Source organism: Embiotoca jacksoni, unplaced genomic scaffold (assembly GCF_022577435.1).
Source record: "Embiotoca jacksoni isolate LCO1_2020_lvr unplaced genomic scaffold, fEmbJac1.0.p SCAF_6, whole genome shotgun sequence".
NCBI lineage: Eukaryota > Metazoa > Chordata > Actinopteri > Embiotocidae > Embiotoca > Embiotoca jacksoni.
Genome location: NW_027185414.1, coordinates 14,582,646 through 14,597,304, shown reverse-complemented (window position 1 = coordinate 14,597,304; position 14,659 = coordinate 14,582,646). Strand labels below are relative to the sequence as shown.

The 14,659-nt window shown below is 41.1% G+C and overlaps 1 protein-coding gene across 5 annotated transcripts in view; it reads right to left on the bottom strand.

Moving 5' to 3' along the window:
• Window positions 1-14,659, bottom strand: part of phlpp2 (PH domain and leucine rich repeat protein phosphatase 2) — a 35,470-nt gene that overhangs the window by 14,494 nt on the left and 6,317 nt on the right. For all 5 annotated transcript variants that reach the window (XM_069173655.1, XM_069173660.1, XM_069173656.1 and 2 more), the window contains exons 3-6: window positions 13,771-13,904; window positions 5,190-5,380; window positions 3,897-4,022; window positions 346-500 (exon numbers count right to left, since the gene is read on the bottom strand). In XM_069173655.1, coding sequence (XP_069029756.1) covers window positions 346-500; window positions 3,897-4,022; window positions 5,190-5,380; window positions 13,771-13,904 — 606 coding nt within the window. The remainder of the gene's footprint in view (window positions 1-345; window positions 501-3,896; window positions 4,023-5,189; window positions 5,381-13,770; window positions 13,905-14,659) is intronic.

The window sequence follows — 14,659 nt, the reverse complement described above, 5'->3', positions numbered from 1 at the left end:
GATGAATGAAGTGATGAAGTTATATCTTGAATGTTAACGTTCCTCTGAGGTCCGCAGGTTCTGTGATAGTTTGAAGTGACTGCCATTAGTCACAACACCGGTTATTCATGTATTATTTTTTGAAATAAACAAATAAGAAAGAGGGAGCATGAGAGTTTGAGGGGTCAAATACATTAATGTGTAAATCTGTCCCTTTATAGTGTCATGTATTCATTAATAACACAGTATACACACACCCAGCTGACCAATGCTTGAGGCATCAGGAAATAACGAGATTGAAGATGCTTAACACATCATAGAACTGCCTCCATTGGAATTATGTTTGTAAAAATTCACAGTGATTACCTGGGGAGGTTGAGCAGGCCTCCAGGTCCCTGCAGGCTCATGAAGTTGTGTCGGAGGTTGAGGTGGGTGATATCCTGACTGTAAAACAGATACTCAGGCACCGTTTCAAGACTGTAGCAGGACAGGTCCACCAGGCTGACTGTCTGAGACACCACCTACGCACGCGCACACACACACACACACACACACACACACACACACACACACACACACACACACACACACACACACACACACACACAGTTAAGAAATGGAGCCTCAAGGATTTCCAGTTAGTGCTATTATTTTCTATTTGTCAGTCAATATCTTTTCTTTCATATCACAGTTTGTAGAGCACTTACATCCAAACTTTTTGGTTTACTTGTTTGTTTTAAATAATACTGTTATCAGAAGTGGAGATATATAATGTCTCTCCAGCTAACACATGACACTTCACTCATCAACTAAGAAGCTATCCTATCAATATACACATCTATCTATTATCCTAAAGTAGATGGGTTTGACTTGTAAGTTATCCTCAAGAGTCTTTGATAGCTTTGTGATATAGGACCAAAACTCAATTTCAATGACTTCACTATCAGCACCAACCAAACTTAATCAAGGAAACCAGCATTCTCCTTTCAGTTAGTATATTAAATCAGAAAACCTCCTGCACCTTCTTGCACAAGAATAATAAGAGTCTATGATCAACACAGTCAGGCGGCCATCACTCTCCCACTTTGTGCCTTACAGTGAACGCCAACCCTAAAGACACCAGCACCCTATTGACATAAATCTTTACTGCATGTCAGCTGGGGCAATGGGCAGTGAAAGCAACTATGTACTCCTAAGATCATACAAGTAGTGAAGAACTCAATCAGACAATGCCCCACTTTCCAGTGCAACAGAGTTCATCTTCTGTGGAAACACAGTGGTAATTAATTAAAATGTATTCAAACAGAATAATTATCAACCAGTTACAATCAGATCTTATCAAGTTATCAGTTGCCAGGTAATTAGGTACATCATGTACATCTAAACCCAATACAGTCTAATACAACAGACATGGAGTGAATCCAACCATCATGACAGTTATAGTGTTTAGTTTTTCTTGAAGCTGTATTAGAGAGATGTTGACACAACGTTATGATCATTTTGAGAGCTAGCAGTAGTTTGTAGTGTTGTTGAATTGTATTGTTTTAGTCTAAAGCCACCAGGCAACAAATGCAGTAAGGCACTTTAGCCACACAAGTTGCAAAACTAATATGTGCGACTGTCACAGAGTGTGTGATGGCATCTACATTTGTGATTTTGTTTTTGTTTTAGCATGGTTCAAATTTCAGTCTACTCCACTTCTTTCTTTTCCTTGCAAAAACCTGGCTGTGCAGACCCTCCATCATCTTGATGAGTGATGATTGTTTACAGGGCAGCCATCAGAGCAGGCTACCTAGCAGTGCTCGTCCAGCCTAGTCTGAGGACTGTCTCCTCCATTAACTACAGAGCTGCACACTGTGCAGCAACCCAGAAAATGGGACGGCTGCTCAGCAGAGCATGACATCACATCACTGCATTTGGAGACAACAAAGACAAAACTGCTCATCTCCCACAAAACGACTCATCTGCCAACCACTTTAAAAAGGTACTCCTCTTTAAAAGGAGTAAATACGTGATATGAGAATGAGCAATGGAAACACAAAGATAGAGAGAAAATAGAAAAGATTTTCTGTTTAGATGATTTTCTTAGTAATTAACCTTGTGAAATGAGAAATGTGATTTTAACCAGTGACGGTGATTCTCTAAATCCTAAATCAACAAGTTATAGTTTTCAACAGGAGGTGAACCACGAGGGCATTCTGCTTTTGCCTGCTGGACCAACCAACACAGCCGATCACAGCTAAACTCACAGTATGGTATCACAGTTACAGTATGTTAACAGTAACTGTTAAAAAAAAAAAAAAAAAAAAAAAATAAAAAAAAAAAAAAAAAAAAAGCTAATCTCTCCCCTTTTGCCATTTCCCCAGAAATATCTAGTTCAGTCAGGCAGCACTTGATTGACATCTCAAATCAATTTCAATTACTCTCCGGTCCTGTTCGATAAAATGTCATGATGTTGCAGAAAACCCTCCTCACACCCTGTTCTTATTCTAGAGGAGTGGTGACTCAATATTGAGTCAAAAAAATAAATATTATTACGAACAAATTAACAAATCTTAGCCGCCATCCAGACAGAGCTACATTAACAACAAAAAATAACATAATATTCTTGCCTGCTGGAGATAATTGACGTTATCTATGTTCTTGTATGCCGTGCCTCCACTAAATTTAAAGCCAGTGTCAGCAAAAGGGGACACGTAATGCAAAATTAAAATGCATTTAAATTCCCATAAGAGCTGTTTTTATTTCATAATTACAAAAGCACATAAATTACATATTTGCACAGCTGTTATAAGTTGTGTTTTCCTTGTTTTTAGGTGAAACTGTGGTCTGGAAAACACAATTTTTTTTCTGGGGTAAGGCATACATTTTCTCTCATTTGTAAAAACTGAAATATTAAATACTAAATGCTCCACAGCTGAAAATAAATACAGGACATAATTAGTTTTAGACTACGGCTAATCTGCTGGATATTTTACATATTCCAACGTCCTATAAATGTAAATGTTGATATTGTGCTGTACAACATATCCCCACAGTATTCAGTTTTCTGCTGCATGGTCATTTTGCAAGCACAAATGCAATTGCTGACTTCCTCATGCACAAACACTGCTCACGGTTTATGCAGTCTAGCGTAAACACTGGCCCAAATCCACCAAAAACCTTCATCAGTCATCATCCACAGTCTCCATAGAAACCTCTAGTCTAAGTCTCCGCCGATATACAGTGCGCTAACAGGCTACTCTAACCCAGTAATCCATACCAACGTGGTAGAGAGAGATCTTGGACTTAATATGAATCTGCAACTAATTGGATTTTCTTTTTTTTCTGTTGGCTTTCTCCCTCCATGGCTAATTGTATGCTGGCTCTGCCTCAGTGGAGAGTCTCAGAGAGGTTGTTCAGCTCCAGGAAGGGGCTGCAGCACAACAGCCATTAATTAGGATATTAGAGACAAAGCAAGCTGAGCAGAATAGAAACAATGCATTTTTTTGATGAGCAGCTGTGAAGAACTGGCAGGACTCTCTGAAAAACACATTGTGAATAACCCAAGTACAAAAATATGTTTGAGTCATTTAGCATCTTGTAATCCACAGTGAATTATACTATATACAGCTCTGCTGCTGAGGGCCCCTCATCGAAGTAAAAGAAAAAAAAAATCGGAATAGATGTATATTGTTCAATTAATACCCAACAGTGCCTCTGTGAAGCCAATCAGACACACTCAGATGGAGGGGCAGTGTCTCACTGGACGACTCAACAGGCACAATGCAACTGTAGCTCCGACCTTGAATTGCTGATTTAAGTACAAGCCACGAGGGACCAACTGTAAGCAAACAAACTGCTGCTGAAAGAAACCACAGGAGACACTTGTTGTGCAACACACACAGCATGACACACACCCTTTGTCTCTTGCTTACTTTTAATGCCTGCCGATGCCATCGCTGGTAGTCTGCGAGTGTGTCAAAGTTGACAAAGTATGTCTGGGCCTGTGATCCGGCTGAGCTGAACATCAGGCAGTGTTGCCTCCGCCTCACTTCCTCCACCTCGATACAAAGACAACACACAAATAGGATGAACACCATTATCATGATAGGTGTATGTCAGTCACTGTTGGTTCAGTATTTCGTTTGAGATTATGTGTTTGTTTGCAGTACCAACTTTCCATCACTGTTCTCTACTTCAGTGATCTTCAGTTCTGATGTTTACTGAAAGATCCCTTAGAGAACATGTTCACTTCAGTTGTGTTATAACATTACTTAGGGTGAAAGCACAAGGAGAGCAGTGATAACACCAAAACATTTAAGATTGTATTCCTAGAACATTGTATGATTCACAATAAACAATAAAAAAAAAAAAAAAATTAAAAATGGATGCAGAAGTATCGTCTTTTTTTCTTCCATTTTTTTGATAAATTCTATTTGATAGAGGTAATTGTTAGGGCTGGCTCATGTGACCCTGAGCCATCCTTTAGGTATGCTGCTATATCTGCCTAGGATGCTGGGGAACCTCCCATGATGCAATGAGCTCCTCTGTCTTTCACTCTCCATGTGTTTATATGCCACTATTGCATGTCCTTAACTGTGCGTCTTCTTTCTTCATCTCCCTCTCTGTCCTCTCTCTCTCGTGTACTTTTCTGCAGGTGTCCGTGACTCCAGAGCTTCATCCAACCTGCCGAATGTTTATTGTTTGTTGTCTCTCTTTGCTGCTCTTTTCTCTCTCCGCTTTCCCCTCACCCCAACCGGTCAAGGCGATTGGCCACCCACCTCTGAGCCTGGTTCTGTCTGAGATTTCTTTCTGCTAAAAGAGGGTTTTTTTTCCTTCCCATGGTCGCTCATGTGGGAATTATTGAATTGCTGGGTTCCTCTCTGTAATGGTGTAAGGTCTCAGCCTTACTATGTTAAGTGCACTGAGATGACATGTTGTAATTTAGTACTATATAAATAAAACTAAATTTAATTAACTTTGCTCTGTCAAAGACCAGAGTACACAGGTTTTCATTACAAAATGCTAACTTGAATCAATCTCAGTAAACTCTGAAACAGCAGAAGAATGACATACACAATTCTGCCTGTGGAGTATTACGTCATCTTTTTAACTTCATCCAGCCGCTTGGCCCAGCCATGTTGTTGTAGAGTGTCTACACTCAGCCTGGAGGGTGCGATCGACTCTGGGGAAAGTGATAGGTTAACACCCTTTCAGGCTGCTCTCACCTTTCCCCCCACCAGGGGTAGGATGTGCATCTTCCCAGTCAGGCTGTCTTTCACAGAGGCCACGATTAAACAGGTGCCACAGAGCAGGACCTGCCGCTCTGCCCACTTGTGCAGCTGCGTCTTGCCCTTCCTAACGCTGAACACACCTTTCAGCAGGGTCCGCTCCTGCTGGTCTGCATTCACTGGACGCTCTGGAAGAAAGAAAGAAAAACACACAGAGATTGGCACTGATCTACAGGCATCGATCTAACACACAAGAACCCCCACCCCTGCTGTGACAAACAAATTCAGCTAATTAATAGCAAATGTTGCGCAGCTACACACAAGACGTTTCCAGAAAATGAAGTCACATAGATCCTCATAGGTCATCAGGATATCACATATAGATTAGTCAACTCCTCAGTGTAGTACTTCCAGGAACTGGTCTTACATCAGTGCTTGTGATGGACACTGCCCCGTTATCTCATATACTGTTCATGCGGGTTCATCTAGCTGCAAAATAATACATTTGATCTTACAGGAAAAGGAAGAGGTTTATCCTTTTAACTCTATTATTATAAATCTATTACATTAAAGCCATTTTAGAGTTTTGCTTTTCAACCCAGCAGCGCAGGTTTCTCTGCTTTCTCTCCACTAACCAAGAAGAAGCATAAGTCATACTGATGGATGAGTCAGGGTTTTGTCACATTTGACTTCACTCTGTTCAATTTAATTATGCCAACTTGCACAGCAAGCAGCCTTAGCTGGCCATTACTGAAGGACACATCAGACAGCGGTGCTGCTGTCTCTGCCAGGCTTCAAGTACACTCAGGTTAATGGCAGGTCAAATAAGCATGGAGGAGACACTGCCTCAGCCTCCTGTCCTCTGTTGTTACATTTTCCTAAAACCAACTTATGCTGCCTCCCACTCAGATGCTCTCATCGGCAGTCTGCTCTCTCTCGCTCTCTCTCTCTCTCTCTCTCTTTCTGTCTAACTCTCTCTCCACTTTCCCTTTCACTTCACAAGGGCATCCAAATAAAATTAAAGCCTCCTCATGTTTTTCTTTGCCAGGGAAACTGATCATGAATCAGGAACTTGTGACAACAAATTGGCTGGCAGGCAGGTCAATAGCATTTCTTGGTCCCCTGACTCAGAACACAAAACCTCACCAGGTCAGTGCAAAGTAGATCTCTAAAAAAGGGAAAACAGCTGGACTATAGGTCACTTCCAGGCTTATTTCTATTTCTTTATCAACAAAAATGTGTCTGTAGAAGGAAATTGTCCAGTATTTGTCTTAACTTACTCTTTGTTCACACAGCTTCAGATTAAAACCACGAATTAAGCAAAACACTCGCCCACTCCAGTGCACATATCAACTCACAACCAGCTGAAACAGGCTGACAGGATGCTCTCACTAGCATCACGGTATATCACCAAAAACAAGCCCACTCCACACCTAGCTTTGTTGTGCTGCCAGGAGACGGCATCCTAAAGAGCATACCTGCAGGACGTTAACACACAGTCTGCTGTAGCTGATTCATGTTATGCACATCCATGTTGGAAGAAAGAACTCTTAAACAACCCTGAAACAATGCAAGAAGGGGTTTTTAACACAATACTTAAATCTACTAGCTATTGCATCCTTCTTTAAAGTTACACTATATTTTTCTCTGTGATATTAACCATTTAAAGAATGATATGAAGCTCAACATCTATTGTTTGTGCTTCTGTGTAAGGAATTAGCTCGCATCTAAAGTACTAAAGAAACACGACTGGAAAACACTTGATCACCTTTGGCTTATAAAAAAAAAAAAAAAAGGTAAAGGTATCTCACTTAAATTATTTATCTGCTGGACCTGTTAGTGAGAAATATGCACAAATACATAAAATGCACATTTATGGTTTGAACGTACAGGCATCAACACATACACATATTGCCCTGTGCATCTCCATATCAATACAACCACCCGTCTGAAAGTCATTAGCCTATTCACAGAACATCAAACAAGTCCAGGCCATAAAGAGTCAACTTCTAAAACAAACACACATGCTATCCCCAAAGGTCTGTGAGGCGCTTATAGTTGCTAGGGAAACAGGTTGTTCACAAAAGTCCAATCTGAGTTGGTAAACGTCCATACTGTCTCCTGCAACCTCTCCCTGCCAAAATCAATCCCATCCCACTGATGACAAATAATGTCGACCATTCCCGGCGGCTCCAGAGGGGTTTAGTGACATGGCCGAAACATGTTGTGCAACTCTGTTTTGTGGAGGAGCGGCGCCACAGACAGAACCATGCTGCCTCCTCTCAACTAATCATCAACCGCTGCCAAACGTCCTGCTGTGAGGGAGGCTGCCAAACCCCAGGGACAGAGTGACAAGTGACAGATCAGGGAGGCAGAAGCACAACTTCTTGTGAATGATGAAAAATAAGAAAGGAACTGAACTGAGGAACTATATCAGGGTGGAGGGATAGAAAGGAATTTGTAAAACTGAAGCCAAAATAGATCCTTAAAGAAAAAAAGAATAAAACTGGAGTAACTTCTGGTCTTCATAACTCTTACTATACATATGAACTACTTAATAATAATATTATAAAATTATTATTTAATATCACTCATTAATGGTTACTAAAGCAGTTAAAGCCAATTATTCCATGGTTGACAAGTCTTGCAAATATGAGCCTGTCTAGAACAAATTGTCTTTAAACTGATTTTCTTTGTTGTTTTTCAATTGGCCAAACAAAACAAGGTATTTAATGGCATTATTTTGAGCTCGGGAAAAAAGTGATAAACATTTACACTGATTTTTAATGCTGTATAGACATAGAGATGAATTTAGAAAATAAGCCACAGATTGAATATGAAAATTATTGTTGTAGTCCAAATGTATAATTTACAACAGCTGAACTAAATGATAGCATACATAATGTACGTCAGCAAATTCCCCTTCACTTTTTACATCTGTGAAAGAGTTTAGCAGTTAGCATTAGTTTGTGTCTGTCCCTCTGCTTCTCTTTCTCTCTCCAGTTCAGGGTAAGAAATTGTGTTTTTTCTTCCGCCTCTTTTCAGTGATATTGCTGTCTGCACTAAATGTAGTTTTTCACAGCATTGGAGGAGAGGCTTACTGAATCAGAAACACATGGACAACAACCCCTTTAGCTGTGGTAGCTCATCAGGCCCCAGTAGCCGGTATGGGCCGACCCATCATAGCCTTTGATAGCCGTCCCCCAGCAGGTACCAAAGCAGCTGGCTAGCCGGGCCAACTGGGTGACAGCATGAAGGAAGCATAGCCCTTAACAGGAGCTCGTGGTAAACCCATCAAGGCAGATGGCTGCCCACCTCTGAGCTTGATTCTGTCTGTGGTTTCTTCCTGTTAACTTTATCCTCTTCAGTGTCGCCAAATGTAGATAACGTAGGAACTGTTGAAATGTTGGTTTTCTCTCTATAATATTGTAGTGTCTTTATCTTAGTCTGTAAGACGTGACTTGTATTGTGAGTTGGTGCTTTATAAATACAATTTCATTTAATTGAAAAATCCAGTAGATGGTAGTAAAGTTAAATAATATCTGACATGGCATCAGATATTATTTAACTTTACTAACTACTACTACTACAAATAACAGGATATATTTCCAAAACTATTTGAATGGCTCAAATAGTTTTGGAAATATATCCTGTTATTTATAGTAGTTTTAGGTGAAGATTTGCATTTCATAAAAGAGTGAACTATTAGCCTTTGTGGAAGTCTGCACTCACCGAGTGCCCTTCTAGGTTGAATCTGTTTTTATTCATATATTGGATTATTTCAAAGCAACTGTTGAGCACTCAGCTGAAAACAATACTCCCTGTATCCCAGAGCTTTTGTGTCTTGCTCAAGATTGCATAGATTACATTAGCATGCAGTAGGGGGTCAGTGGAGGCGGAAACACAGTCTGATTTGACTCAGAACAGCAAGCTCTTTTTGGCAGCAAATTCAAATTCAACCCACCACCCAGATGCCTCCACTTGGTGGTCTGTGTCTACCTCTACTTTAAACAATCTCTTCTTTAAACTTTGTGCAAAAATTTTACTTATCAATATATCAAATTTAGAAATAGTGCACTGTGTTGAACACAAATGGAAATCCCACAGCTGAACACTGCTTGTGAATATGACATTAAAGACCAAAACAGAGCATTAAAATGGTGGATATGTTGCAGCAGCAGTAAGCCTTCTAGCTTTAAAACTTGCCATGAGTCGGGGATGAGAGACGGTCTGCAGGTTTAGAATGGGAAAGAGGAAATCCTTGGGAAAAACAGAACCCCATCACAGAAACAGCATATTATGAGAAGCTGCCAGGAAACCAGGGAAAGCCTGCTCTCTGCAGATCTCTTGCTCGGGGCAATTCTGTGGGAACTCGGATCTGAATAGAATTAAATTTTTCTCTTAAATCTCAGTCTGACTGCTTCTCCTCTTTGTGCCCCTGTAAACAGGCTATTTCCCCTATTTGAACCATAGTAACCTTGGGCTTGATTATTTACTGTGATCCGAGTCTTTCTGTTCCTCCAGGACGTGACCATTTTGACTCTGATAAACCACTGGCACACAAAGTTCCAGACGGTTCACCATTCATGCCATCACAGCTTAGGACATACATAATCTTCACTTGGATTTAATTTCCGTTAGTAAATTAGCAGCAGTCGCATCAATAACTTACTAGGTGAGTTCACACTGTTCTCAGATGACTTATTTCCTTCTGCTCTGATCCTGACACTGGGCCTACCATGAACTACGCAGTCAGGTCTCTGAGCTCAAAGATGCAAGGGATCACCCAGGCAGAGGTGGAACACAGCCCAGGGGACAAGCGCCAGAGCTTCCAGCAGCCTTCATCTGGGCTGCAGCTGCATGGGTCGACACAAAGAGCCACTGGCCCTCAGGTCTCTGTGGTTGTTTTCACTAGCAGTGTTTTTTATTAAGTCGGTATTTAGAAATGTGTACTCCCTTGTCCATGTTTGTTTTAATTTCATTTGTGCACCACAGCAGAAGGGTGTGTAGGAGGGGAGCAGGAGGCTGGAGAAGGTTTGAAATGAGTTTCCTGAACAAATAAGACTATGTTGAAGTTCAATAAATTACCTGCTGCATTGCATTTTGAAACACTTCAATGGCCACAACACATTGTGGTTAGAAAGGAAACTAACACAGTGCATGGGTACATAGAAAAATGCACACCCATGCAAATGCCATAATATGAACACTGGCACATAAAACAAATGCATGCCCTTATGTGAGGCCTGAAGAGGTAACCATAGCTAATATTTTACCCAAAAGAAAATAGTGGAAAACTCAGAAATGTTCCTGCGATCAAGTTTTCAGAAAGACTAAATTAAAAGGAAAATCCTTAATAATGTGGTCTGTGGATTTTTCTGAGGCCCTCAACACATCTGGTGCTCACATTCGTCCTGGGTGATTGGATCACAAGTGGTCAGATCAAAGTATGTCAGTTCACAACTGGCATTATCATGTGTCTCCACATGAAACTGATCGGACCTCCCCTCTGCGCTATATGTAAATAAACTAATACATCACGTTAATATACTACTAAAGAAAAACATGAACACGTCTTGTAACGTGGGAGAGGAGTTGAAGCAACAGAAATTTAACAAAATGAGTGATGTTTTTTCCCTGCAGCCTCATTTTAATGCGCCATCCAGTCTAAATTTAAAGTATTTAATGTTTGTAAATGACTGATCACTAGAGTTTGCAATTCACAACCTCAATCACTTTGATTCAGGCTTTTATTATTTCATTATTCCAGCAGGTTTGAGAGGGTCAGGCTCTGCACTGCGTGGATAAATGAACAGTGCAAGCAGCTGGGGCTCTTCTACAACTGTGGGTTTGATGTGTGTCAGGAATTACGAAAACAAAAAAAACAGAAAAGGTTTTGGTGAAACAAGTGTCAGGTAGCGGTTTGTTTTTAATCACTAAACAGCTGCCTCAGCCAACAGTTCAGTTTGCGAGTTAGTCTCTACTACTTTCCCTTTCAGTACTGCGCTCAGCAGAATCACACAGGATATCTTTTCTGGTAACAAAAAAAAATAAAAAGAAGAAGAGAGCAGGCAGAGATCTTCAGGTGTAATGAACACACGAACGTACGGCACCATGAGCTGCAGTCAGTATTTCTATTTGCTTATTCAGGCAGAAGTTGGTCCTTCAAAGTGGCCCTGGATGCATGTTGCATGTCGACGGATGTTAGTGAAAGGCGTATTTGAGGGCCAGAGTAAGCAAGTCAATGTTTTCTGTGTGAAAAGACTGGCTGCTACTTAGCTTTTTGGTGTTGTATTTTAAATACTGTGAGCACCAACAAAGATCCACCTCTCGTGTGTTGTGGTGATGACAGAAATCTTGGAGACAAAATCTGGGGACATAAAACCCAAACTATCTGCATGGCTTGATACTCTAATCAATTTTTAGTGCCTCATGATCGTCTTACAGCTACTGTCAGGCTGGGAACCAATAATGTTCAGTAGACTGTAGACTGTCAAAGCCTATTAAATGCAGACCACCACACCAGGAGGGTCTGTAGCAGGTGTAATCTTTACTGAAGGACCGCAGCTTCCCTCATCTGTTTAGTCAGATCATTATCCCTGACAACAGCTGGCAGGCAAGCAAACACCTGTGAGAGGGGTCTCAGAACAAGTCTGTTGTTTTATGTTTCAACAGTAAGAACACAGCCCACCTACAACACCACTGTGGGTGGTAATGAAAAACCAAGGTTACCATGGGCCAGCCAATAAAATGAGGCCTACAGGGGAAGCTGTGTGACTGGAGTGCTCCTAAATTCCATTTTATGAAACATCTGATATGGAATCTGCGACTTCCAACATTAGATCACCTTCTCGAGTTAATTCTGACACTTTTAATTCATCAAAAAAAAAACATACTTGAAACCCAAACAAGAGCATGAACCAGGACTATAGAATTTGCAAATGTATCTGCAATTTGCTAGTGGCATTTATTTGTGAAATGGGAAGCTGGCCCCATTTGTGGTTTTTTTGTGTTTTTTTTTTTTTTTTAATCTTTTGAACACCAACATGGAGGAAGTGAGTGAACACCCTGACATAATTGAACACAAGTTACCACAACAACAGGGAGGCTATTTTATGAGTTACTTCTTTATCAGTTCTACAGGCATCAAATGGCCAAATCAAGTTGTCCTGTGGGCCTAAGCTGGGTGTTAAGAGTGCCTGAATACCAGTCATGCCTGTTCCCTGGTCCTCTTTTCCCATGAGATGACAAAAGGAGGCAGGAAGTCTCCAAGGGGCCTGGCTAGACTCTGGCCAATGTGGCCTGACTACTGATAGTAGCCAAGATCTGATCAGTTCCCATGTTGGCAAGAAGCAAACAGCAGTTGGCCACTGGACACATAAGGACTAGGAATAAGACTGAGGCCACAGTGACCCTGGGATCTGTCAGCTAGACAAATAAACATCAGTTAAAGAGGCTCAGAAAACAAAACACAATAAAAATGCTGCTTATAACTCAAATATTGTTCTGAGCGATGATTTTCCAGACTTAATAATGTGAAATATGGTTTCTTATGTAGTGTAAAAAGTCAAGGATTCAACTTCCTCAGCTTCCCAACTGAGTCAGAACCCTCACAGTTATTAATTATCAATTGTGTTACATCTTTACAACAGGACAAACCTAAATGTAATCTGGTTGTTTGACACGCTTAAAGTAATGAAATACAACATCTCCTCGTGTCTCCACAGAATTTCCCTACAAAACTGATGACGTTTGAGTTTAGCATGTATTTTCAGTCCAAGTAGCAGCACTGCATTCTGTGTATGGAGGCCTGTGTACTTGACAGGGAGGAAGTAAATGTGAGCCCTTTAGATGTTGTGGTGGAGTGAGTCTTCCTGTTTCAATAGCACGGCAGTCTGTGAGCAGTTCTAACCCCAAACATCAGGAGTTCCGCTGACTCAGCAGGAACAGAACTTGGTTTATTAAGTGGAAACGCATTACAGAGCATCGTACACCATTTATCCTTAATGGAAAAGGCCTGAATTGTGGCTATTGTATAAGTGTCTTTAAGGACAGAGTCGAAGGAGGACAGCTCGCGATAACTGCAGGTTTATGTGAGCTGTACTAAGATACATTCAAGAACCGAAATTTGTCTCTGGTTTCTCCAGAGTCACATCCATTCTGGTGCTGCATTTATCACACTGATGCAGGGACACTTTGTCACTCCAGTCCTGGGGTCGAGGAAGCATGCAACACCACAGGATGTAGGATGCTCAGTCAGCCATCATGAGCCCATGGTGGGTGGGTGTTTATAGTATCCCAGGCTATACTGAATACTAGAGACAGCACACTCAGAGAGTCTCAAACAACAACTGCCTCCACTTTATCCAGAGGTGTGTCCTTGCTGAAAGCACACACACTTTTAACGCGTGATCAAAAGAGGACATGATGAAACCATTTTGGAATATATGACCTGCTGCAGCGTGTTTGGGCCTTTAGGTCTGTTTTCAGAGACAGGCACCAAGCACTTAGCAGATACCTCTTAGCAGCAGCACACAGTGAAAATTTGGGATGATGGCCCCTGTGGTTGAGTACTCACCACTGTAGAAACGGATCATACAGCTGAGGTCTGAGTTGGCGGCTTCTTGCTGCACTCGAACAGGATCTGAGTAGCCCAAAGATGCCAGGTAGTCATACACCATCTGCAGTGGACGCTCAGACGGGTCGAGCCTCCTGCACAGCAAAGACAAGTAGAGACAGTGTGACAATGCTGACCATCAACTTGTTGTAAAATAAATGTAAGACAGTCTTACCAATCCGCTTCAGCAAAGTGTAGCAAGTGATCAAAGCTGTCTCAAGTTCTTCCCACCTATGAACTCTACCAACTATGTCCAATGGGGCACCTGGCCAAGCTGAAAGCACTACTGCCAGCTACAGTACCACAATCAGGGTTGTGTTTATAATTTTGAAACAAAATGGAGTTTGAGCAAACCACAAACTGGAGAAAGAATGCACTGGTGCAAAATACAATAATAATTCAAAGGTTTTGGGCTGCACAAAGACAGATAAATGAATAATAAGTCATTAACTTCAAAATAGCCATTGCAAGATTTTTCTTTCTGGAAAAACTGCATTCCTCACTACGACTAGCAAAGTGAACTCATGCCCCTCCAGGCGGGTAAATTTCTCTGTAACTATACATTTTATGTAATCTGAGGAAATAGTTTTAGTCCACTAGACAGTGATCACTGATACCCAACAGAGTAAATGTCAACCCTGCAATCCAGCAGCCATATCCTGATACAAGCAACCATTCACAAAAATTCATACTGTCTGGCTGTATAAAGAACATTTTGACAGCACAACAGCAAATGCAAATCACACTTTGACTGTCAAACTAATCAGTGGGAAATTGTCAGAACAAAGGCTTGAGTTTAACTCATATTAATGTATCTACTCACTTCTGATAACTGTTTGGAGATACAGTC